This window comes from Trichechus manatus, unplaced genomic scaffold (genome assembly GCF_000243295.1).
Source record: "Trichechus manatus latirostris isolate Lorelei unplaced genomic scaffold, TriManLat1.0 scaffold00003, whole genome shotgun sequence".
NCBI classification, from domain to species: domain Eukaryota; kingdom Metazoa; phylum Chordata; class Mammalia; order Sirenia; family Trichechidae; genus Trichechus; species Trichechus manatus.
The window spans coordinates 24377565-24404257 of NW_004443939.1; the positions used below are offsets into that span (position 1 = coordinate 24377565).

At 36.0% G+C, this 26693-nt stretch overlaps 1 protein-coding gene across 1 annotated transcript in view; it reads left to right on the forward strand.

Annotated features, from left to right (window-relative positions):
• The window catches only part of MSH4 (mutS homolog 4), a 125749-nt gene that overhangs the window by 35204 nt on the left and 63852 nt on the right, over window positions 1–26693 (forward strand). Inside the window, exons 5-8 of the mRNA XM_004369069.2 lie at window positions 3319–3434; window positions 4515–4688; window positions 12181–12353; window positions 15423–15490. Coding sequence (XP_004369126.1) covers window positions 3319–3434; window positions 4515–4688; window positions 12181–12353; window positions 15423–15490 — 531 coding nt within the window. The remainder of the gene's footprint in view (window positions 1–3318; window positions 3435–4514; window positions 4689–12180; window positions 12354–15422; window positions 15491–26693) is intronic.

Consider the following 26693-nt stretch of genomic DNA (forward strand, 5'->3'; position numbering starts at 1 on the left):
TAAACAAAAGGAAAAATGTTTCAGGTAATCAGGAAGTTTCACAGACTATACAGGGGGCAGACCCTTCAGAGAAAGCATAAGTCTCCTTAGGTATAAAAGTCCTGTGTGTGTCAGAGTAGAACTGTGCTCAATAGTTTCAGTGACTGATTTTTCAGAAGTAGATCACCAAGCCTTTCTTCCAAGGTGCCCCTGGGTGGGCTTGAACTTTCAAACTTTTGGTTAGCAGCCAAGCATGTTAACCATTTGCACCACCCAGGAACTCCCTCGTTAGCCTTGTTTGTTCTTAGCTGCCCTTGAGTCGGCCTCTTAGTTATGGCAACCCTGTGCACAACGGGATCTGCATGTTGTGATCCATAGGGTTTTCACTGGCTGATTTTTGGAAGTAGATCTCCAGGCCTTTCTTCCTCCTTAGGCATAGCGTCCCATAAACTTGTTCCTCTGTTGTCTTACCAGTTGTAGTTCTTGACCTTATAGGGAATACCACCTATCATCAAGTACTTTTCCTTCAGGGATTTGATCTGTGTCATAGTAATTGTTTTAGTTTCCACTGGTAGCATGTATTGCCTCACAGTTAGCCTGCTACTCTCTCCTCCAGCTGTGGACCTTGACATGGAAGTGCTGTGGCACCTCATCCAGCAAATTCTCACCACCTCTGTAAAGCCTAGGCTTTTCTGTCATGAGCCCTGGTGGCACAGAGGTTAAAGCGCTTGGCTGCTAACCGAAGTTCAGTGGTTCAAACCCACCAGCCGTTCTGCAGGAGAAAGATGTGGCAGTCTGCTTCCATAAAGATTATAGCCTTAGAAACCCTATAGGGCAGCTCTACTCTATCCTACAGGGTCTCTATGAGTTGGAATCGACTTGATGGCAGTGGATTATCAAATAGCTTATCTCCTCCCTGTAGCAAATCTCTGTTTGTGGAATGGGGCCTGTGATTGCAAACCAAATAGACAGCATTACAATTGGAATAATTCCTGAGGAGTGCAAATTATTTTCAAAATGTTATATTTTGTTACATTTGTAGACTTATCTTTTACTTTAACACATTTGGGACAAAGCTGAGATTTAGGGTCCAGTGAGTTTCTTTCTGTTCTTATTACAGTCAGTATCTGCAGTCATCTAAGAGTAGTTGCTCTTAGAGATACTGTGTAGCTCAACTATCTTTCACTCATTGCCAGAATTGTTCCCTATTCTAAATCTATTGTCTCCACTAGACTTCTTTTTATTGGTTTTCTTGTTCATGCATTACTTCAAACTTCTTTTCATCACTCTTATTCATATATTTCTTTTCAACTTTAGGTTTTTGTTTTTTCTGTTCTCATCAGGCACTCTAAGTCTTTTGGTTGTAAATGACAGAAGTCCAACTTAAAATAGCTTAAGCAAAAGAGGAAATTTACTGGCTATGTAACTGGAAAGTTGAATGATTGTATAGATTCTATCCCCAGAACATCTCTTTTTTTTTTTTTTTTTTTTACTGCAAATAGGTTTTCTCCATGAGGTTTGAGAAGATGACTGCTGATGGCTTGAGGCTGATGTCATCTCAGCTTACTTAGCCAGCCCAGAGGAAAAAGAAATTTCTTCCAGTTTTCACATATAAATCCCAGGGAAGGACCCTGACTAATTCTGCTTGGTTCATGGTCCCACATTTTAGACTAACCATTATTGCCAAGGATAGAGGTACTATGATTAATCCAGGGGCATGTGATTTTTGCTGTGGGACACAGACTGTAATTTACAGTCCTACCAGAACCACATGCAGTGTGGAATAGATGAGCCCTCCAAAGACAAAAACAACATATTCTCACAGCACTTTAGTTGTAAGACAGTATAACTTAGTGCTTAAGAGTGGAGGAGTTAGACTGTCCTGGATTCAAATCCTGACTTTAAGTGTTTTTGAGCAATTTCCTTAACCTCTTTGAGCACCAGGTTTTTTTTAATCAATAAAAGAGACAATAATAGTACCTAGCTCCTAGAGAATTTCTATTTTATATCGGGTAATCATAAATGGCCTCACTGATAAGATGACATCTGGGCAAAGTCCTAAAGGCAGTGAGGGAGAGAGCCATGGAAGTATTTGGGGGAAGAGTATTACAAGCAGAGGGAAAAAAGCAATATTATTATTATTGTTATTAATTACCACATTTACCATAAAAAAACCTTTATTAGATCAGAAGCAATGTGAATAGAAGGAACATGGACTTTGTAGTCAAAGAAATCTATATTCAAGTCTTAGCTCTGACACTTATCAACTGTATGATATTAGAAAACTTACTTGACTTCTCAGAATTTACTTATTGAGAAACTGGGGTTAATAAGACTTACATGGCTGTGAAGATTAGATGAGATAAATTTTAAAACAATCTTGGCATGTAACAAATAACATACCCACTCATGATTTTCTTTGTCTTATAGCTGTTTCATAGTCCATTGTTTTTATATTACCTTTCTTACTCATTACTTTTAAAGTAGGTAAAACTTTTACTTTACTACTTCATGCTTTTTCTTGTTCTTTTTAAAAAAAGTTCCATTATTTCCTTCTCTATTCTAAATAAATTAAATTTATCTTGTGACAATATTTTATAGGTCTCATAGGTGGAATTAGTATTTTCGTTTTCCTCAGCTACCACATTATAAAGATCTAACTTTTCTCAGTTATGATAGAGTACACAAGGCTGAGTGTAAAACCTGTGTGATGTTGTTGCTGTAGAATAAAATTACTAGAAGGCAGAGACCCTCATGTTTGTTTTTTATTATTGTACCTAACATATTTAGCTCAGTTAATTAAACATTTACTGACCATCTACTATGTGCCAAAGAACTATAGCATGCACCAGAAATGAAAAATTTAATGACATGTTATGTTTTCTTTTGACGAGCTCATGGTTTAGTTGGATAAATAGGTATATGAATACAAGTTTGTAATTCAATGTGATATGTGCAGTAATATAGATGTGTACAAAAGTAGTTTATATTGGTGAGTGATTAACTGATGGGCCAGGAGAGGGTGATATCAGGGAAAGCTTTGTAGAGGCGTAGAAACCTGAGCAGAGTTTTAAGACTGAAATAAAAAAAATTTTTTCATGCAAGAATAGTTTGATAAGAGCTACAAACTGCACTATAATTCATTTACAAGAGGGAAAACTACTTTTTTTGGTAAATAACTGAGAAAACCTTTTTTATTTAACTGTGGAAAACAATAAAAAGTAAACTTTAGACAATATTTAAGTCATCTACCCATGTACCAGAATGTGTTTAAGAATGCAGTTTAGGGCAAGAGTATGACTCTTAAAAATTTATTTTGAAATTAAAACTGCTTTTCAGAACGTTAATTTCACTACTATCCAAAGGAAATACTTCAATGAAACGAAAGGATTAGAGTACATTGAACAGTTTTGCATAGCAGAATTCAGCACCGTCTTAATGGAGGTTCAATCCAAGTAAGTTATGACTTAAGGAAAGTAATAAATCTCTGGTGTGAGTTCCGTGAGGGCAAGGACTTTTGTGTTTTGTTCTCTGTTGTATCCCTACCACCTAGAAAAGTGCCTGACTCATAATACACACTCAGTAATTATTGAGATAGTAAAAAAAAAAAAAAAAAAAAAGCATATAAATTGCTAGTTAATTTATATAGAATTTCCCCAGATTAGTCATAATCTATTTACTGGTTGCTGCTCACTTGACTTTGGAGAGAAAAATCTTAAATAGCTATAGGAAAGGAGAAATGTGAGGGCATAGAACTGAAAGAGTTAGAGCTATGTTCATATTACTTCGTATCTTTGCCCCTAAAACATTCAGTGTGAGACGGAATGATATTTTTGGAACAGATATTTCTTGGAACATGCTAGATACACACTTTTTTGGAACCAGGTTAGACTGCATGTTTCCTCACTTAATCACAATGATTATCGCTCACCAAGATTATAACATACTTTCCTATGCATTTGGGACCTCCTGAGTCTACGTTTAAAGCTGTCAGACTCTTTGGACATTGTTTGAATACTTAGAATGGTATATAAAAAAAGACATCAATTACCATTGAATATTGTCCTCTCACAAATGATTTATTGGAGTCAGATATCCACTAAAGGAGCCCTGGTGACACAATGGCTGAAGCGCGCAGCTGCTAACCAAAAGATTGGTGGTTGGAGCTCACCAGCCGCTCTGTGGGAGAAGGATGTGGCAGTCTGCTTCCGTAAAGATTTACAGCCTTGTAAACCCTATGGGGCAGTTCTACTCTGTCCTACAGGGTCTCTATGAGTTGGGATTGACTCCATGGCAGTGAGTTTTTTAATATCCACTAGCATTAGATTTCAGAAAATTAACTGTCTATTTTTATTATTTTTTATGTTTTAGAGGTTATTTACCTAGTTTTCAAAAATAAGGGACTATTTTTGATGTGCTATGCAAATATATATAATTTTCCTGATAATAAGATGAAGTATATATATGTTTCCTTTTATAGCAATAATTTCTTTATTCTGAAGACTTACACTGATTTATCATTGGTCACCTTTCAGGTACTACTGCCTTGCAGCTGTTGCAGCTCTGTTAAAATATGTTGAATTTATTCAAAATTCAGTTTATGCACCAAAATCGCTAAAGATTTGTTTCCAGGGTAGTGAACAGACAGCTATGATAGATTCATCATCAGCCCAAAACCTTGAATTGCTAATTAATAATCAAGACTGTAGGTAAGATCAGTTTTTTTTCTTACAAAACATAGCAGTATATTTTATTCTGTTGAAATTTTCTTTGAATAGTTACTTTAAAATTTTTTAAAATGTTTGATGGAAAAATATTGAATAAACATATTTTTAATCATTGTTCTTCAATTGCTCAGTTGTTTTACTAAAATTAGGTTTCAATATGATATTTTTGTCTAGAAGCACCACAAAATTAAAATAACCAGCTTAAAGAATCAAATACAGGAAATTCAAGGGGCTGTGTAGTCATCTGAGTAGAAGATAAAAATTATTGGGTCAACTTGCTCTATGGTGTATGAAAAGATTGCTGGTTTTATTGGTGGACTAATTTAGTTTTAGTTGGAATGCCAGGAGCAATCCTTAGAATTTTCCTTATGGGGGAATGTTGATGGTGAACATGAGAGAGATACACAGGCAGACATACACACACACAGACAAACACACGCACAATGTTTGTAGATTTCATAGTGGAGTACCTAAACCTAGAATGACAATGTTATTAGAAGATAATGTAAACAGCCTGTGTTTATAGAAGGTATATATTAATAATATGGGTTCAGTTTGGCACAAAGAATTAATGAGGCTTGGTTTTACTCCTGGAGAAATTACTCTCTAGAAGAAGAGACACATAAACAGTATCATTAACCTGTGGTAAGTATAGTCATTCAAAAATTTGCATAAAAAATGATGGTATCATATAGCATGTTGTTAGGTGCCGTTGAGCGGTTCTGACTCATAGTGACCCTATGCACAACAAATGAAACACTGCCCGGTCCTGCACCATCTTCATAATCGTTGTTATGCTTAAACCCATTGTTGCAGCCACTGTGTCAATCCATCTCCTTGAGGGTCTTCCTCTTTTTCTCTGACCCTCTACTTTATCAAGCATGATGTCCTTCTGCAGTGCCTGATCCCTCCTGATAACGCGTCCACAGTATATGAGACGAAGTCTTGCCATCCTTGCTTCTAAGGAGCATTCTGGCTGTACTTCTTCCAAGACAGATTTGTTAGTTCTTTTGGCAGTCCATGGTATATTCGATATTCTTCACCAACATCATAATTTAAAGGCGTCAGTTCTTCTTCAGTCTTCCTTTATTCATTATCCAGCTTTCACATGCATATGAGGCCATTGAAAACACTATGGCTTGGGTCAGGCTCAACTTAGTCTTCAAGGTGACATCTTTGTTTTTTAACACTTTAAAGAGATCTTTTGCAGCAGATTTGCCCAGTGCAATGCATCCTTTGATTTCTTTTTTTATTTTTATTTATTTATTTATTTTATTGTACTTCAGGTGAAGGTTTACAGAACAAATAGTTTCTCATAAAACAGTAGTACACATATCGTTTTATGACATTGGTTAACATGTCCTTTGATTTCTTGACTGCTGCTTCCATGGATGTTGATTGTGGATCCAAGTAAAATGAAATCCTTGACAATTTCAGTCTTTTCTCTGTTTATCATGATGTTGTTTATTGGTCCCATTGTGAGGATTTTTGTTTTCTTTATCTTGAGGTGTAATCCCTACTGAAGGCTGTAGTCTTTGATTTTCATCAGTAAGTAGTTCAAGTCCTCTTCACTTTTAGCCAGCAAGATTGTGTTATCTGCATAACGCAGGCTGTTAATGAGTCTTCCTCCAATCCCAATTTCCCATTCTTCTTCATATAGTACAGCTTCTCAGACTATTTGCTCAGTGTACAGATTAAGTATGATGAAAGGATACAACCCTGACACACACCTTTCCTAACTTTAAACCCTCAGTATCCCCTTGTTCTGTTTGAAAGACTGCCTCTTGGCCTATGTACAGATTCCTCATGAGTACAGTTAAGTGTTCTGAAATTTCCATTCTTCACAATGTTATCCATAGTTTTTTATGATTCACACAGTTGAATGCCTTTTCATAGTCAATAAAACACAGGTAAACATCTTTCTGGTATTCTCTGCTTTCAGTCAGGATCCATCTGACATCAGTAATGATAATCTTGGTTCCATGTCATCTTCTGAGTCTGGCTTGAATTTCTGGAAGTTCCCTATCGATGTGCTGCTGCAACGGCTTTTGAATGATTTTCAGCATAACTTTTCTTGTTTGTGATATTAATGATATTATTTGATAACTTCTGCATTCTTTTGGATCACCTTTCTTTGGAATAGGCATAAGTATGGATCTCTTCCAGTCAGTTGGCCAGGCAGCTGTCTTCCAAATTCCTTGGCATAGAAGAGTGGGCACTTCCAACACTGCATCTGTTTGTTGAAACATCTCATTTGGTATTCTGTCAATTCCTAAAGCCTTGCTTTTTGCCAGTGCCTTCAGTGCAGCCTGGCCTTCTTCCTTGAGTACCATTGGTTCCTGATCATATGCTACCTCCTGAAAGGGTTGAATGTTGACCAATTCTTTTTGGTATAGTGACTCCATGTATTCCTTCCATCTTCTTTTGATGCTTCCTGTGTTGTTTAATATTTTCCCCATAGAATCCTTCAATATTGCAACTTGAGGCTTGAATTTTTTCTTCAGTTCTTTTGGCTAGAGAAATGCCAAGCCAGTTCTTCTCTTTTGGTTTTCTAACTCCATGTCTTTGCACATGTCATTATAATAGTTTATTTTGTCTTCTCGAGCTGCCCTTTGAAATCTCCTGTTCAGCTCTTTTACTTCATCATTTCTTCTTTTCACGTTAGCTACTCAACATTCAAGAGCAAGTTTCAGAGTCTCTTCTGACATCTATTTTGGTCTTTTTTTTCTTTCCTGTCTTTTTAATGACCTCTTGCTTTCTTCATGTATGACATCCTTGATGTCATTCCACAACTCATCTGGTCATTAGTGTTCAACGTGTCAAATCTATTCTTGAGATGGTCTCTAAATTCAGGTGGGATATACTCAAGGATGTACTTTTGCTCTCGTGGACTCGTTCTAATTTTCTTCAGCTTCAGCTTGAACCTGTGTGTGAGCAATTGATGGTCTGTTCTGCAGTCGGCCCCTGGCCTTATTCTGACTGATGATATTGAGCTTTTCCAATTGTCTCTTTCCACAGATGTAGTGGATTTGATTCCTGTGTATTCCATCAGATGAGGTCCACGTGTATAGTCGCCATTTATGTTGTTGAGAAAAGGTATTTGCACTCAAAAAGTTGTTGGCCTTGCAAAATTCTGTCATGCAATCTCTGGCATCATTTCTATCACCAAGGCCATATTTTCCAACTACCGATCTTTCTTTGTTTCCAACTTTCGCATTCCAATCACCAGTAATTATCAATGCATCCTGATTGCAAGTTCGATCAATTTCAGACTGCAAAAGTTGGTAAAAGTCTTCAGTGTCTTCATCTTTGGCCTTAGTGGTTGGTGTGTAAATTTGAATAATAGTTGTGTTAACTGATCTTCCTTGTAGGCATATGGACACTATCCTGTCACTGACGACATTGTACTTCAGGATAGAGCTTGAAATGTTCTTTTTGACAATGAAGGCGATGCGACTCCTCTTCAAGTTGTCATTCCCAGCATAGGAGACTATATGGTTATCTGATTCAAAATGGCCAATACCAGTCTATTTTAGCTCACTAATGCCTAGAATATCGATGTTTATGTATTCTATTTCATTTCTGATGATTTCCAATTTTCCTAGATTCATACTTCATACATTCCACGTTCTGATTATTAATGAATGTTTGCAGCTGTTTTTCTCATTTTGAGTTGACACATATCAGGAAATGAAGGTCGTGAAAGCCTGACTCCACCCATGTTATTAAGGTCGTCTCTTCATTGAGGAGGTAGTTCTTCCCCTGTCATCTTTTGCGTGCTTTCCAACCTGAGGGGCTCATCTTCCGACACTATATCAGACAATGTTCTGCTGCTATTCATAAGGTTTTCACTGGCTAATTCTTTTCAGCAGTAGACTGCCAGGTCCTTCTTCCTAGTCTGTCTTAGTCTGGAAGCTCTGCTGAAACCTGTCAGCCATGGGTGACCCTGCTTGTATTTGAATACTGATGGCATAGCTTCCAGCATCACAGCAACCTGCAAGCCCCCACAGTAAGACAAACTGACAGACGTGTGGAGGCATAGAAGTAGTTAATTTGGCTTAGTTAAGAGGTGAAGGGAGAGTAATTAGGAAAGACTTTTTAGAGGAAATGATACCTGAGTTGAGTTTTGAAGTATAAATAGAAGTTATCTAGACGAAGAAGAAGAAAAAATGTGTTATGACTGAACAACATAAACAAAGTCTTGAAGGCATGAAACCATATGGTAAGTGCAAAGAAACTGTAAGTTATTTACTGTACTGACTGGTAAAGTGCAAGGTAGGAATAAGTAAGCTTAGAGTAGTTGAATCTTAGCTTTCAATAAATATAACTTCAGACATCAATGAAAGGAATAGACTTAAAATTATTACGAACTTTAATACTAAGAGTATTGAAGGAAATAGAAAGTATTGTAGACAGTCAAACCTTAAGGTGCTCAGTGCTAGTTTACAGCTGTGGTTAAGTATTTCTGTCATTTTGTTGTACATTCTTATCTTTGCTTCACCGTCTATTATGTGAAATATCCATACATTATTTGCTGTTCCCAACTTAGAAACTAGGCTACCTAATTTGGGTAATTATTTACTTTATTTGTGAAGAGCAGTTTAGATCTATCTAGGTAACTATTGGCACCATTTTTAGTAAATGTAACAGTAATACTGTACGTATTACTTTTCATTATCCATCAGTATACTATAGTGGCCTCAACACCCTCAATGCAGTTCCATTGTGTAATGATGGTCTAAAAATTATAGCCTTTGTTAGGAGTTTATAGTTAATTGTAATTACAGGCAGTCCCTGGATTATGAACGAGATCCGTTACTATCCGTGTCTTTAAGCCGAATTTCTAGGTAAGTTGGAACAGGTGCATGTGGCTCTTATTTAGCCTTACTTTAGTGCAAGAAAAGGTTGAAGTCTTTTCAATGATTTAAAAGTTGCACATGCAGCAAGAGAAGGTGATTGTGATGAGGAAGTTGTCGTGAGTAGGGGGTTGGTTCCGTAGTTTCATAGTGAGGGAAAATTTACATAACATTAAAGTGCAAGTACGAGTTGTCCGTTAAGTCAGACGTTCATAACCCAGGGAATGCCTGTATTCTTTTTTTGTTTAGGGAATAATTAATATTTTTCTCATTGCTACGTTAAAAAGGCTAAAATAATATTATCTAGAAAAATTTCTGTCTTTGACTTTCTGTGTTATAATCACATAGAATAACATAGAAAGTCAATGACCAAGCCTAGTAATTGTTACAGTGTTTTATTCCCAGTTATACTGTCATGTTTCATACTTCATCATTGTTTATCAGTATCATTGTCAAACATTTCTTGAGTTCCTGTTATGTTTTAGGGAATACAAAGGATACCTGACCTAAAGGAGTTCATATTATAGTTGAAAAGGAGAAATTGAAAAGTCTTTCCACAGATTTAAAATAATATCAGGTTAAAATATGGATATTTTACCTACTGAGCTGTCTGAATAGCTCTAATGCCTCCATAGGTGTCACCTGTTCAGTGCACTGTTAAATCCATGATTTCTACAGTAAGTGGCAAGTTTGGATGTGCCCCTCGCTTTCTCTGTCCCTGCAGAATCCAAATTCTCAAAAAGTTAAAAAAATAAAAACAAATCATGCATGTGATGAGATACCCTCAGTGAGAACTTGATTTAAGTAGTTCCCTTACAATTTGTTTAAATTGGTATGCCAAAAATCTGGTAGTCTGATGACTAAAACTTAGTCATCCTTGTTTCTGCTCCTCTCACACCCCAGGTTTAATAGATCAGTAATCCTCTTGACTCAGCCTTCAGAGTATATACCAATTCTGAATCACTTCTTACCATTTCCAAGGCTCCAACCCTATCCCAAAACACCATTCTGTCTGGCCTGGACTACTGCAATAGCCTCCTAACTTGCCTCTCTGGTTTCTTCTTACCCTCCTTCCTGCAGTCAGTCTGTTCTCAACATAGCAGCCAGAGTAATCTTTTTTATCCAGAAATTAGTTTGTTACTCTCCTGCTTAAAACAGTCTAGTAGTTCCATTACATTTAGAGTAGAATCTGGAGTCTTTGCCCTGGCCTACAAGGACTCCTCTGACTTCTGCAACTTCATTTCTCTTCATTCTTACTCTCATTTTTTAAGCTTCACCAACCTTAATCTTCTGGTTCAGACTTCCTGGGCTTGAATTGCAGCCCTGCTACTTACTGAGAAACCTTGGATACTTTCTCTGTGCTTCAGTTCCTTCATTTGTAAAATGTGGCTAACAATAGCACCCACCTCATACTGTGTGTCTTAGTCATCTAGTGCTGCTGTAACATCACAGAGGCAGGATTTACAACATATAGGAAAATCACACAATACCAGGAATCATGGCCCAGACAAACTGATATACACATTTTTGGGGGGGACATAATTCAAACCATGACACCGTGGATGATTAGAATTAAATATAAAATACTTAGAACAATGCCTGGTATATATTAAGTGTTCAATATATGTTAGTTGTCATCATCATCATGATCATTGTCATCATCATCCCCATACCATCATCATCTTTGCATGGCTGCCTCTTATCATTCAGGTCTCAGCTCAGCTGTCAAATACATAGCCAGGTCTTTCTCAACCAACTGGTCATTCTCTACACATTCCTGTTTTGTGGTTAGCATTTTCTGTACCTGAAATTATTTTCTTTCTTTCTTTATATGATTGTGTGTCTGTTTTTATGTCCCCTTACTCTTTGTCTTATCCACAGACATGGTCAGTAAACTGACAAGGATTGTTGGTTATCAATACTAGATTATAAGATCCATGATGGTGGGAATCATGTCTATCCTATATGTCCAGTGCTTAACATAGAACTTGGCATACTGTATGGGCTGTATAAATATTTGTCGAATATTGGAATGAGCCAACTTTTTTATAGCGTCATAGCCTAATAAATAGTCCAGTGAAATGCGCTCTTAATAGTAGCTCATTTCTTTTTAAGAATCATTTAGAAATTATGAAATTTTCTTTTACTTTTAACTCTCCTGTACTTAAATTATAACAGAAGTGATTATATTAAATCAATGTAAAAGTTTTATCAATGTGAAAGTTTTTTTCTTCTTAAAAATATATTACTGATAGAGTGCCTTGATTGGTAGAATGTCATGGGCTAGAAAATTTTATATTAGTCTGAATATTGTAACTAGTCTATGAAAAAGTCATTAAGTGCAAACAGATATTGTGGATCCCTGTTACTCAAAGTGTGGTCCATTGACTGGCAGCATACTTGGGTGCTTGTTAGAGATGCAGATTCTCAGGTCATTGCTCAGAACTACTGAATCCGAATGTGAATTTTAACAAGTTCCCAGGTGATTTGTATTCACATTGAAGTTTGAGCATCATTGCTGTAGATTATAGTATTATATAATCAGAAAGTTAAAATGCAAATTTTTTAGATTTTCCTTTGTATACTTAATGAAAATTTTCTAACTTGTGTTTTCAAAGGAATAATCACACTCTCTTTGGTGTTCTAAATTATACTAAGACTCCCGGAGGGAGTAGAAGACTCCGTTCTAATATATTAGAACCTCTAGTTGATATTGAAACCATTAACATGAGATTAGATTGTGTTCAAGAACTACTTCAAGATGAAGAACTCTTTTTTGGACTTCAGTCAGGTATATGAATATTACCTAATTTTAGAAATACAAATTATTAAAAATTATAATCGGTCTAGTTGAATTATTTTTCCCATGTTTCTGAAAATCAGGAAGTAAAGTTTTAAGTTCTTGTATTCTTTGATGAAAGCTATTTTCCTGAAATTTTCTTCTGAATCCTATAGTAAATAATTTCAGAAGTATGTTTTTTATTTTGGTTTTCTTAGTGACATTATCTTTTCTTTGTTTTGTGGATTTTTTTCATAGACACCTTGTTAATTCTTTTTCTCTGCTGTAATCCTTAAAGAAGGCAAGATTTGTCCAGACTGTGTTGCTATCAACAGATGGAATAAGAGAATTGCCCTTGGGGCCTGGCTATTTGTTCACTGGCATGGCGGTGCAGTTTTCTTCTTTAATCTATGAGTGGAAGGACAGTTTATATACACTGCTCCTGGTCTGATTCCTGCTTTCTGGCAGTTTGGTCTGTCTTCCATAGCTCCATCTCCCAGAATACCCCATTCTGGTGTTCTGGTAGTCTGAAATGAAGCGGTACATGAAAATCTAGAAGGCATTTATATAACCTGAGTAAGTTTGCCTTAGTCTAATTCCGTATACCATAGCTTATAATTAGTGTAATTCCTTCAAAATTCTGGCATTTATATTTCCTATGACTTCATTTGCAGTGTTGTTGAGTATATTCACTTTTTTCTATATATTCCTGTGTATTTAGTGAGAAGTTTGGAAAGGTACAAAGAGTCCACTTTGAACTAGAAAGCTTTCTTGTTCACAGAAACATCTTGTTGGCCTACCTCTACCTGGCATTCAGTGTAATATAGAAGTACTAGGAATATGAAAAGTCATTTACTCATCTAATATTAGTCTAGTTCCAACCATTGTCATCTTTTTAAAATTTCTGCTATCAGACATACAGTTACACTCATACATTTGTTTAAATCAGAAGTGATATTTTTGCTCCTGTCTGTGGCTAATTTCTCCATCTGGGCTCTAGATCCCATCCTTGCACTTAATTGCCTTCTGTATATTTAGTATCTTTCTGTGGGATCTTTCTGTGAGGCTTTAGACTTGTACAAGTCTCCCATCTTTATAAAAACTCTCCCAGGACTTCATCTCCTTCTCCAGCTACCACCTTCTTTTTCCTTTTATAGACAAACTCATGGAAAACAAATTTTCTGCATTCACTATCTTTTCTTCATCACCACCATCTTTTATTCATCACCACTTCTCAGTCCACTGCAGTCTTGTTTCAGTGCCCATTACTGCACTGAGACTTGTCAAGGTCACTGAAGTCTTGAACCCCTCAGAGTCATCCATGAGGCTTGGAGTAAACTTCTTCCAAACTTCTGTTAATGTTGATATTTTGACCTCCTTCTATGAATCACGATGTTCTTAATGGCATCTAGAAAGGTGAATCCTTTCCAGAAGGTTTTCAATTTACTTTGTCCAGATCCATCAGAGGAATCACTATGGCAGCTATAGCCTTATGAAATGTATTTCATAAGTAATAAGACTTGACGTCGAAATTACTCTGTGATCCGTGGCTGCAGAATGGATGTTGTGTTAGCAGGCAAGAAAACAATAGTAATCTCCTTGTACCTCTCCATCAGAGCTCTTGGGTGACCAGGTGCATTGTCATCGAGCAGTAATATTTTGAAAGGCATCTTTTTTTCTGACCAGTAGGTCTCAACAGTGGGCTTAAAATATTCAGTAAACCATGATGTAAACAGATGTACTGTCATCCAGGCTTTGTTGTTCCATTTATAGAGCACAGGCAGAGTAGATTGAGCATAATTCTTAAGGACCCTTGGATTTTCAGAATGATAAATGAACATTGACTTCAGCTTAAAGTCACCAGCAGGATTAGCCCCTAACAAGAGAATCAACCTGTCCTTTTAAGCTTTGAAGCCAAGCATTGCCCTCTCTTCTTTAGTTATAAAAGTCCTAGATGGCATCTTCTTCCAATATAGGGCTGTTCCGTCTACGCTGAAAATCTGTTGTTTATTGTAGCCATCTTCATCAATTATCTTAGTTAGATCTTCTGGATAACTTGCTGCAGCTTCTACATCAGCACTTGCTGCTTCACCTTGCACTTTTACGTTATGGAGATGGCTTCTTTCCTTAAACCTCATGAATCAACCAACCTCTGCTAGCTTCAGACATCTTCAGCAGCTTCCTCACCTCTCTCAACCTTCATGGAATTGAAGAGAGTTATGGCCTTGCTCTGGATTAACCTTTGACTTAAGCAAATATTGTGGCTGGTTTGATCTTCTATCCAGACCACTAAAACTTTCTCCATATCGGCAATAAGACTGTTTTGCTTTCTTATCTTTCATGTGTTCATTGGAGTAGCACTTTTAATTCCCTTCAAGAACTTTTCCTTTGCATTCACATCTTGGCTAACTGTTTGGCGCAAGAGGCCTAACTTTCAGCCTACCTTGGCTTTCGACATGCTTTCCTCACTAAGCTTAATCATTTCTAGCTTTTGATTTAAAGTGAGAGACTTGCGACTCTTCCTTTCACTTGAACACTTAGAGGCCATTTTAGGGTTATTAACTGGCCTAATTTCAATATTATCGTGTCTCAGGGAGTAGAGAGGCCCAAAAAGAGGGAGAGAGGCGGGATAACGGCCGGTTGGTGGAACAGTCAGAACACACACAACATGTATCAGTTAAGTTTGCTGTCTTATATGGGCGTGTTTCGTGGTGCCCCCAATTATAATAGTAATATCAAAGATCACTGATCACAGATCGCCATAACAGATATAATAATAATGAAAAGTTCGAAATATTACGAGAATCACCAAAATATGACACAGAGACCAAAGTGAGCACGTGCTGTTGGAAGAGTGGTGCTGATAGACTTACTCAAACCTTCAATTTGTAAAAGACACAGTATCTGTGAAGCACAGTAAAGTGAAGCGCAATAAAATGAGGTAAGATAGAAAAAAGACAAATGAAATAATATTTGCAGGTAGACTTATATTTTATTTTTCTAGGATAATATTTTGCATAGTCTATATTTTCAATTGTACCATAAAATTTAAATGCTCACATTTTTGTTTGTTTGTTTCAGTTATATCAAGATTTCTTGATACAGAACAGCTTCTTTCTGTTTTAGTCCAAATTCCAAAGCAAGACACGGTATGTTTATGTATACATTGTCTTAATGTGATGTAATAACTGGAAAATATCAAAATGTTTTGGGAAAGAATTTCATTTTTAACATCTGGAGCATTTTTATGCACTTTTAAAGAATTTTTTCCCCCTATATGTTATCCTACACACTGTAGTAAAATAAAAGTCATTAGTTAGAAAGTTGAGGGATTGGTATATTTTCACTCATCAAATATTTGCTTAATGAGTTTATGTATAATTAAAAAAACTTAGAATGTAACAATATTTTTCTGTTAAATAACTGGTTAAAAATTACATTAGAGTCAAAGATTATAGATTCTTCTTAGAAGTGATCATTATATGAAGTTTGCTTAGTCATCAAATATACTTAACCTTAAAAAATAAAACAACTTCTCTGGATATTTTTCAAATTTAAGTACTTAGTGCTTGTAGGCACATCCTATAACAAAAGTAATAGATGGTTTTCATTCTTCCATTTAAGGAGAACTAAAGAACAGTTTATTTAATATACTTTTGCCCATTTGTTTAAAAAGGAAGGAAGTCTTACCCATCAGTAAAATTTAATTTAAAATTTGATTACCTTTGCAAATCCTTTGAGGGCTAATCTGTTTGGAAAGTCTTTCCATATTGTGGAGATAACAGTCTTAAGATTCATTTATAAAAACATCAGTGGATACAGAAGCTTTGGCTGTTGAGTGGGTACAGAATGGAAAGTTTCCTGGAAAGTTTCCTTAAGTAATTGCAACACCATGTAATTCAATATATACAAATGGGAGGCTTACCTAAAATAACTTGTTTGTAACAAAATTAGCTGGCTTAATAAAGTAAGTCTGGAAGTATTTCTTCCCCTTCAATTTTCTGGAAAGTTTGTATAGAATAAGTATGATTTCTTCCTTAAATGTTTGGTAAAATTTATAAGTGAAGCCATCAGGATCTGGAGTTTTCTTTGTAGGGAGGTTTTTAACTGTAAATTCAGTTTCTTAAATAGATATAAGGGTATCGTGTTATCCATTTCTTTTTGAATGAGCCTTTAAAGCTTGTGTCTTTTAAGGAATTTGTAATTTCACCCAACGTGTCAAATTTATTGGTATAAAATTGTTCATTATATTTCCTTATTGTTCTTATGTTTGTAAAATTTGCAGCAATGCATGTCTCTCATTCCTGATAATAGTAACTTGGATCTTCTTTTTTTCTTAATCAGTTTAGCCAGAGGTTTATCAATTTTATTGGTGTTCTCAAGGAATCAGCTTTTGTTTCACTGATTTTTTTTTTCTGTTTTCTATTTTATTGATTTCTGCCTTTATTGGTTTTATTTCCTTTCTTCTGTTTACTTTGTGCTTAATTTGCCCTTCTTTTTCTAGTTTCTGAACGTAGAAGCTGAGGTTATTGATTTGTGAACCTTTTCCTTTCCTAATACTGGCATTTAGTCCTATAAACTTCTCTCTGAGTAATACTTTACGTGCATCCCACACACTTTGATATGCCGCATTTTCTTTTTCATTCACTTCGGAATACTTTCTTTCTTTTTGATTTCTTCTTCGATGCAGGGATTATTTAGAAGTATGTTCTTTAGTTTCCAATATTTGGGGACTTTCCAGATATCTTTCTGTTATTGATTTCTAATTTAATTCTACAGTGGTCAGAGAACATATGTTGTATAATTTGGATCATTTTAACTTTATCAACACTTGTTTTTATAGCCGAGAATATGTCTGTCTTTGTGAATGTTGTATGTGCACTTGAAAAGAATTCTGAAGTGTTGGGTGGAGTGTTCCATAAATGGTTAGTTCAGATTAGTTGATTGTGTTTTTCAAGTCTGCTATATGCTTATTAGTTTTCTGCCTATTTGTTCTATCCATTATTGAGAGAGGGATATTGAAATTTCTGACAATAATTATTTAGACACATTTAATGGTATCCAGTATCCTTGCTGGTTTAGCGTATCTACTTCTATCTATTGTTGAGAAATGGGTGTTGAAATTTTCAACTATAATTGTGGCATTATCTGTTTCTCCTTGCAGTTCTATCGGTTTTTATCTCGTGTATTTTGAAGCTGTGTTATTAGGTACATGTCTTAGTCTCCTAGGTGTGCCATAACAAAATACCACAGGTTGGGTGACTTTAGAGAACCAGAATTTATTTTCTCAGTTTTGGATGCTGAATGTCCAAATTCAGGGCATTGGTAGAGTCTCGGCTCTAGGGGAAGATCCTTCATTGTCTCTTTCAGCTTCTATAGACCTTGGTGTTCCTTGGCTTGTAGAGGAATTTTGGTGTCTTCTTTATGTGTATGACTGTTTCCTGGCCTGTACCTCTCTTTTATAAGAAGCCACTCAAAAGGAATTAGGACTCACTCTACTCTGGTATTACCTTGTTTAATTTAACTGATAACATTGGCAAAGAAAAACCTATTTCCCCAAGGGAGGTCACATTCACAGGTACAGAGGTTCAGACTTGAACATATCTTTTGGGAGACACAATTCAATCCATAACAGTACATAAACATTTAAGGTTGCTGTGTCCTTTTGATGAATTGACCTCTTTATCCCTAATAATATTTTTGCTCTGAACTCTACAGTGTCTAGTATTAATACAATGACTCCTGCTTTCTTTTGATTAGTGTTAGCATATATTTTAGTTTCCTAGGGCTACCATAACAAAATATCACAAAGTAGGTGGCTTTAAAAAACTTTAAATTTATTGTCTCATAGTTTTGGAGATGATCTCTATAGATTTGCCTGCTCTAGACATTTCATATAAATGGGATCATATAATATATGATATTTTATAACTCGCTCTTTACATTTAGCATAATGTTTTCAAGTTTCACCCATATTATAGCATGTATCAATACAGTAGTCCCCCCTTATCCATGGGGGATATGTTCCAAGACCACCGTGGATACCTCAAATCGAGAATAGTACTGAACGCTATATATACTGTGTTTTCACCTATGTATACATACCTGTGATAAAGTTTAATTTATAAATTAGGCACAGTAAGAGATTAACAACAATAACTAATAATAAAATAGAATAATTATAATAATATACTGTAATAAAAGTTATATGAATGACAGAGCAGGACGGCATGAGATTTTATCACACTATGTACCCATTTTAACATTTTCAGACCCTGGGTAACTGAACCTGTAGAAAACGAAGCCACGAATAAGGGGGGACCACTGTATGTCATTCCTTTTCATTACTGAATAATATTCAATTATATGGATATACCATATTTTCCCTATCCATTCATCAGTTTCTGGACATTTGGGTTCTTTCTACTTTTTGGCTGTTATGAGTAATGTTACTGTGAATGTTCATGTAAAAGTTTTTGTGTGGTCATATGTTTTTATTTTCTTTTTTTTTAATATTTTATTGTACTTCAGGTGAAGGCTTACAAAACAAATAGTAGTACACATGTTGTTTTATGACATTGGTTAACAACCCCACAACATATTAACCCTCTAACTTCTCAACCTTTTTTTTTTTTGGTGAAAATACACATAGCCAGAGATACACTGTTTCAAAACTTTCTACATGCACAGTTCAGTGACATTGACTACGCTCTTCCAATTGTGCTGTTATTCTCACTTAAGATGAAGACTTACAGAACAAAATAGTTTCTCATTTAACAATTGCTACAAATGTTGCCCTATGACAATGGTTAACAATCTCACAACACATCAACAATATCCTCACTCAACCTTGGGTTCCCTATCACCAGCTTCCTTGTCCCCTTCTGCCTTCTGGCCCTTGTCACTGGACTCGTGTACCTGTTAGTCTCATTTGGTTTTACGGGGCAGTCATATGTTTTTAGATATTTGGGTATATACTTAGGACTGAAACTGCAAGATCATATGGTAACTCTGCTTAACTTTTTGAGGAACTGCCAGACTGTTCTCCAAAGAGGCTGCATATTTTACATTTCCATGAGTAGTGTATGAGAGTTCCAATTTCTCCACATCCTCACCAACACTTGTTATTATCTGTCTTTTTGATTCTAGCCATCCTTGTATAAAGTGGTATCTCACTGTGGTCTTGATTTGCATTTTTCTGATGACTAATGAAGTCAAGCATTTTTTCATGAGCTTACTGGACATTTTTATATTATATTAGTATATTTTTGGATGTTACACTAAACTTGAATTCCTGGGATAAATCTTACATGGTCCTGATGTATAATCCTTTTTGTGTGTTGCTCTATTCAGTTTGCTGGCATTTTGTTGAGAATTTTTACATCTATATTCTTAAAAGATATTGAAATTTTCTTTTTCTTATGCTGTCTTTGGTTTTGGTATCAGAATAATACTGGTCTTACAGAATGAATTGGGAAGTATTCCCTTTTCTTATATTTTCTGTAAGAGTATGTGAATAATCGGTATTAAGTATTTAAACGAATAATTTCTTTTATAAGGATTAGCACAAAGCTGGTTCCTTTGAGGTGATGGTTAAAAATGTCCCAGATATCTAACTTTTCCAAGCTGCAGTACCACTCCGTCATCTCTAACATCAACTACTCCCTCTTGCCCCAGTATTCTCCCTCCTGTCTTTGGGTTCCCTAATTTCTTGCAACGTCTCACAGAACTCATGGACCATATAAAGGAAATGGCTCCTAAGGTTTTGGAGGCTGGCAAGTACCAAATTCATGGGTCAGGTGTAGACTGCTCCCTGGCCCTCAATCTCTGCCCAAAGGCACTCAGCTTTCTCGCTGCATGGGCCAGGAAGCCCACTGCACCATCTCCTGTGGGCCTCTGCCGCTGGTTTTTGCTGCAGGTTTCTCCTTCTGGTGGGCTGTCCTCTTTGCTCTGGAATTGGCTCTCTCATAAGGCAAAACTGACCACTCCCTTTAGTAGGCCACAATTACCCTATCACACAATCGCCTGGGTGGGAGTTACAAGACCATGGCTATAAAGGCCACACACAAAAATAATTAATTCACCACAGTATTCTTTAGAGACTTAATATTTGGTTGAATTTACCACTGAAGCCATCTGTACCTGGGATTTTCATTGTGGGAAGTTTTAAAATTACTAATTCAGTTTCTTTAGTTGTTATAGGTCTATTCAGATTTTCTGTCTTTTCTTGAGTTTGGGTGATTTGTGTCTTTCTAGCAAAGTGAACATTTTGTCTGGGTTATCTAATTTGTTGGTCTACAGTTGTTCACAGTATTCTCTTATAATCTTTTTTATCTCTGTAAGGTTGGTAGCAGTGTTCCCCCTTTCATTCCTGACTTTTGTAATTTGGCTCTTTTTTTCTTGATAAGATCAGCTAAAGGTTTGTCAATTTTGTTGATCTTTACAAAGAACCAACTTTTGGTTTTTTTGATTTTCCTGTATTGTTTTTCTATTCTCTATTTCATTAATTTCTGCTCTAATTTTTATTATTTCTTCCTTGCTGCTTGCTTTACGTTTACTTTACTCTTCTTTTTCCAGTGTGTTAAGGCAGAAGATTAGGTTACTGAGATCTCTCTTCTTTTTTAAAAATAGGCGTGTATAGCTATAAATTTTGCTCTAAGTATTGCTTTAGCTGCATAGCATAAATTTTGGTATGTTGTGTTTTTATTTCACACATCTCAAAATATATTCTAATTTTTCTATAATTTCTTCTTTGGTCATTTGGTTATTTAGGAGTATGTTGTTTAATTCCCACATATTTTTGAATTTCTAAAATTTCTTTTTGTTATTGATTTATAATTTCATTGCTTTGTGGTCAGAGAACACACTTAAATTTTTTTTTAAATTTATTTTATTGTTGTTGAGAATATACACAGCAAAGCATACACTAATTCAATATTTTCTACATGTATACCATTTAGTGACATTGATTACATTCCTTGAGTTGTAGAACCATTCTCACCCTCCCTTTCTAAGTTGTTCCTCCCCATTAACATAAATTCACTGCCCCCTAAGGTTCTTATCTAATCTTTAGAGCTGCTGTTATCAATTTGATCCCATATAGATAGTTCTTAAAAGAGCAAAATGCTCAAGACAGACATTTTTTACTAGTTAAGCTAAACTATTGTTGGTTTTTAAGAAGACTTCTGTGGATATTTTTAGTTTAAGTTTAAAGATTATCTCAGGGCAATTATTTCAAGTTCATCCAATTTTCATGGCTCCAGGAAGTCTGGAATCCATAAGGATTTGAAATTCTGTTCTGCATTTTCTCCCTTTTGATCAGGATTCTTCTATAGAATCTTTGATCAAAATGAGAGAACACACTTTGTATGATTTCAGTCATTTTAAATTTAGGCTTGTTTTATGACCTAGCATATTGTCTTTGTATCTTCCATGTGTCTACTTAACATGCTTAGTCTTTCCTCTACCTTCTGGAATATTTGGATTAAAGTTATTATAACTCTCAATATTCTTGTCCACTAATTCCATCATGTCTGTGTTGATTTTGATGTATTGAATTTTCTCTTCTCTATAGATTGTAGTTTTCAACCTTGCATATCTGCTGATTTTTTATAGGATGCCAGACACTGTAAATTTTATCCTGCTGGATGCTGGATATTCTTGTAGTATTTTTAATATTCTTGAGCTTTATTTGGGGATGCAGTTAAGTTACTTAGAAACAGTTTGATCCATTTGAGGTTTGAAGTTTTGTTAAGCAGGACCAAAAACAGCCTTTTGTTTAGTGCTCATCCACTATTGAAGTAATACTTTTCTCAGTACTCTACTTAAAGTCCCATGAAATACTGTGTTTTCCAACTCTGGCTGGTGGATTTATAGTTTGGAGATTTTATATTCTTACACAAGCATATTTGTTTAAATTATTTATCTCAGAGAGAAGAGGATATTTATATCCTAAAGTCCTGTGGAAAAAAAATCAATAGTATGTTAAATATACCAATATTAGTTCACAGTGTTGGCATTAAAATAAAACAATTTCTGAATATATATGGAGGGTTCTTCATTTTATTTTTGAATATGCTGTTGCTAGCCTGTGTCATTAACCTTTTTTTAATTTGCATTTGTTTAACAGTATTTTGGAGCCAGTAAATGTTTTACAACTTTCTGAGCCTTATAAATGAATGATCAATTATGAATATAAACACACAAAGCCCTACAATTAGGCTTTATGACCTTTTGCCAAATGCCAGTGCTTTGAATAATATTTTCAAATTAGAAATATCTTAAGTAACTAAAGGATGACATGTATTACACAGAAAAATGCAATGCAGTGTAGTAGGACAGGAAACACTCTACACTGATAATTAGTATATAAGCAAAGGCTTTGTTTCTATTTTACTAGAGGAAAGAATCAATTGTCAGTCTCTGTCATCAGACTAGATAATGTGTACTATTATATGGTTATACCACTTCAGATTTTAGTGTCACAAACGATAGGAACTGGTAGTATATATACATTTTTGCATTAGACCATTTCTGGTTAAATTAAGAAAGGAATATTATTTTGGCCAACTAGCTCGCTGAGAAATATCTGTGATTGCCTAGCTGGCTTCTGTAATCAGTTTGACTAACAGATTTTAGAGAAAACCTCTGGGTTAGGTTTGTGCAACTTCTGAAAATTAAGAATCTGAAGTATCTTTTCTGTCCAGCAAAGGTAATCTGTAACTAGCTCCATAAGGTTTTTAAAGGTCAGCGTTACTTCCCACCCTGTTTGATTTGGGGGGAATAGGTCATAATTGTAAATTTTTCCTAACCAGCAATTTGTGCTTAAGGAGGCTTTTTCTTGTACTTTTAAGATGAAATTTACTAACTTTTAAGGAAACTTAAGTGTATATTGAACTGCATACAAGATTCATGACTTTCAGTATTCCATATTGAATATCCTTACTGAATCCAGCTGTTTCTCAGTTGCTATTTTCTTAACCGTCTAGGGATATATTTTAAATGAGGCTGTTTTTCATTTACTATAAGCACATATCTCTTAATTAAGTACACTATTTACTAAATTAGTTCAAACTTGTGCTGGTTAAATTGCATGATTTGCTAAAACTTGTGAATGAACTACATGTTATATTGATAACTACATGGTTAGCTTAAACTTCGGAATGAATTAAATATTTCCTGAAAGTTTTTGATATGAAATTGTTTTCCTGAGATGAGTTCTTGTACTTTCACCTTGATAATATTGATTTTAAAGAATTCAGATTTTCTGATCATAAATATTTACTGAGGATAAAACTTAAATTTCTTGTTTTAATCAATCAAAATTCTTTTCTTTCCACACAGTATCTACAACTTTAGCATTTAATATATTGCACCAAGAATGTGTTTTCCATTATAAATGTCCAAAATACTTTCTCCAACATTTAAAAAATTTGATATTAAACGTTTTCCCCTAGTTTTCACCCAAGGTTTTTTGCTTCACTTTGAATAACTTTTAATTATTTTTCAATTGATTTCAGACTACCACACAAATTATCTGTATATGGCTGGTATATTTAATTATTTTTCTATTGATATCAAGCTACCACACAAATTATAGTATATGGTTTCTTCTTTCATTCATTAAATAAGTGATTGATTTTGCCAAGCATTATGATTTTGAAAAATCACAGCCTTGAAAACCATATGTAGCAGTTCTACTCTGATCACTTGGGGCCATCATGAGTCAGAATTGACTTGACAGCAGCTAACAACAACAATGATAAGTGCTAGCGTAAAATAAGATGTAAGTCTCTGATCCAAAGGAATTTGTAATCCAGTGTGAGATTTGGGTAAGGAAATAAGCAGTTATACCACAGTATTACCAGGAACTGTGAGGGGTCTAGATTTTGCCCAACCTGCAAGATAACAAGTTAGCCTGCCACAGTTTCATGGATGCTGGCAGAATACATGAAGCTCTTGGGTCAGGGAAAAAGAATTTTATTACTCACAGCAGTGACAATAGCCAATATATCAGCATTTAATTGCTCTTGTTCCCTAAACTCTATTTCCCACAGGACAGTGTGAATAGGGCCAGGTGACACTGCACATGCAGTGGATTATGTTACAGGAGAAGAATGCTCAGCTTAAGGAACCAAGATCTTTTATAATGGGTAGTAAGCATGCCTGTCCACTAGTCAGGAGGGAGACACCATCTCTATCTTCTAAGGCTGTCAGCAAACTTACCCTTTGCTCTGGCGGGGGAAACTTTATCTTCCCAGACTGTTTGCTATACAAACATCCTTGAAAAGATTGTTTAGAACAAAGGCAGTCAATGCCTCTGTTCTTAAGACATGCAGAAATGCAAAAGACCGATGAAGAATTGTTTCCCAATTCTCCATGGAGAGTCTCTCTCTCCCTTGCTGGCTTTGAAAAAGCAAGCTATAGTGAGACTCTGTGTTAATTTTTATTGCTGGATAATAAATTACCATGCTTTATCAGCTTAAAACAACATGCCTTTATTATCTCACAGTTTCTATGGGCCAGGAGTCCATGCACAGCTTAGCTGGGTCCACTGCTTAGGGTCTCACAAGGCTGTAATCAGGGTGGCTTCCAGGGCTGGGTACTCATCTGGATTATTCAACTTGGAGAAGATCTGCTTCCCTGCTCACTTGATTGTTGGCAACATCTAGTTCTGTGAAGCTATAGGATTCATGGCAGCTTATTTATTCAAAGCCAGCAAGGGAGAGGGGGTAGTGGGAAGAGACAGAGAAAGAAACCACTCAGTTACATAAGAGGTTAGGAGAATGCCTGTGTGTTTTTAGTAAGACCACTCCTCTACAGTAGGATTTCTTAACCTTAGTACCATTAACATTTTGGGCTGGATAATTCTTTGTTGTAGAGTACTGTGCATTGTAGAATGTTTAGCAGCATTTCTGGCCTCTACTCATTAGATGCCAGTAACAACACCCCCCTCTCCCCCAATGTCTTCAAACATTATCAAATGTCTTATGAAGGGGCAAAATTGCCCCTAGTTAAGAACGACTGCTGTATAGACTATAGTTGACAGTGCTCAAGAATTTGCCTATGTGTCCTTGGAATAAGACTATCTCTCTACAAAACTCCATATTTCCATCAGCAAAAGTCAACTGAAAGTCTGGAACTCTTCTTCCAAGACCATCCCCTCCTCTCATCCCCTAGTACTCTTTTTCAACATTCACACTGTCCCCATAACTATTTGCTTTTAAACCACTGGGAATAATCTCTTCCTGCCCCTTATCCCTGTTCATGTAAGTAACCACAAGAAGCCCAGTACCCCCAGGTCATTCCCTGTTTTGGACTCCAGTCACTGCTTGGCTTTCCTTTCTCTATTTCAACCGCTATATATCCCATAAGGAGCCCTGGTGTCACAGTGGTTAAGAGCTCGGCTGCTAACCAAAAGGTCTGCAGTTTGAATCCACCGTCTGCTTCTTGGAAACCCCATGGGGCAGTTCTACTTTGTCCTATAGGGTCGCTATGAGTTGGAATCGACTCGACGGCAATGAGTTTAGTTTGGGTTTATATCCAAGAAGGAGCCCTGGGGGCGTAGTGGTTAGCACTTGGCTGCTAACTGAAAGGTCGGCGTTCATAACCCACCACCCATTCTGCAGGTGAAAGATGTGGCAGTCTGCTTCTGTAAAGATTTATAGCCTCGAAACTCAATGGGGCAGTTCTACGCTGTCTTACAGGGTCGCTATGAGTCGGAAGTGACTAGGTAGCAGTGGCTTTGATTTTGGTTTATATATCCCATGACACCTTTCATTTTCATCTATGGTATTAAAAGTCAATTACTGGAAAAAAATCTCTATTTTTCACCTTCTCTCTCAAACTGAAACCTGTATCCTACATTATGTACGTCTCTTTGTTGCAGACCTCTTAAGTCATAGTTGCTTTCCTTCTCACACTCCTACTATAGAGTTTAGGATGGTGTCCTCCTTGTTCCTTATTGTCACTTAGACAATTCTTCCTCTCTTCTCCCTAAAAATCACTAGCTTTAACTCTTATATATTCAGAGGGCCCTTAAGGCTGCCTATCAATCATCCTACATATTTCTTGCCCATTTGCTTTTTCATGCTCTCGAAAAGTATTCCAATCTATCTTCTCTCTCCTTCAACCTTCCACACCTCTCTGGCAGTGATTGCCATGTATTCACCAAAACCAGTTTCCTCTTTCTGAGAGAGTGACTGAGTTTTGGCCAGTGGAGTGTGAGCAGAAGTGATAAATGCCACATCAGGCCTTATGTATAAAGAATTTACTTTCCACTCTTTTCTATCTGGATTCAGTGGATCTAGACAAGGAATGGTGAGGCCATAAGACAGAAGGAACCTGGGTCCT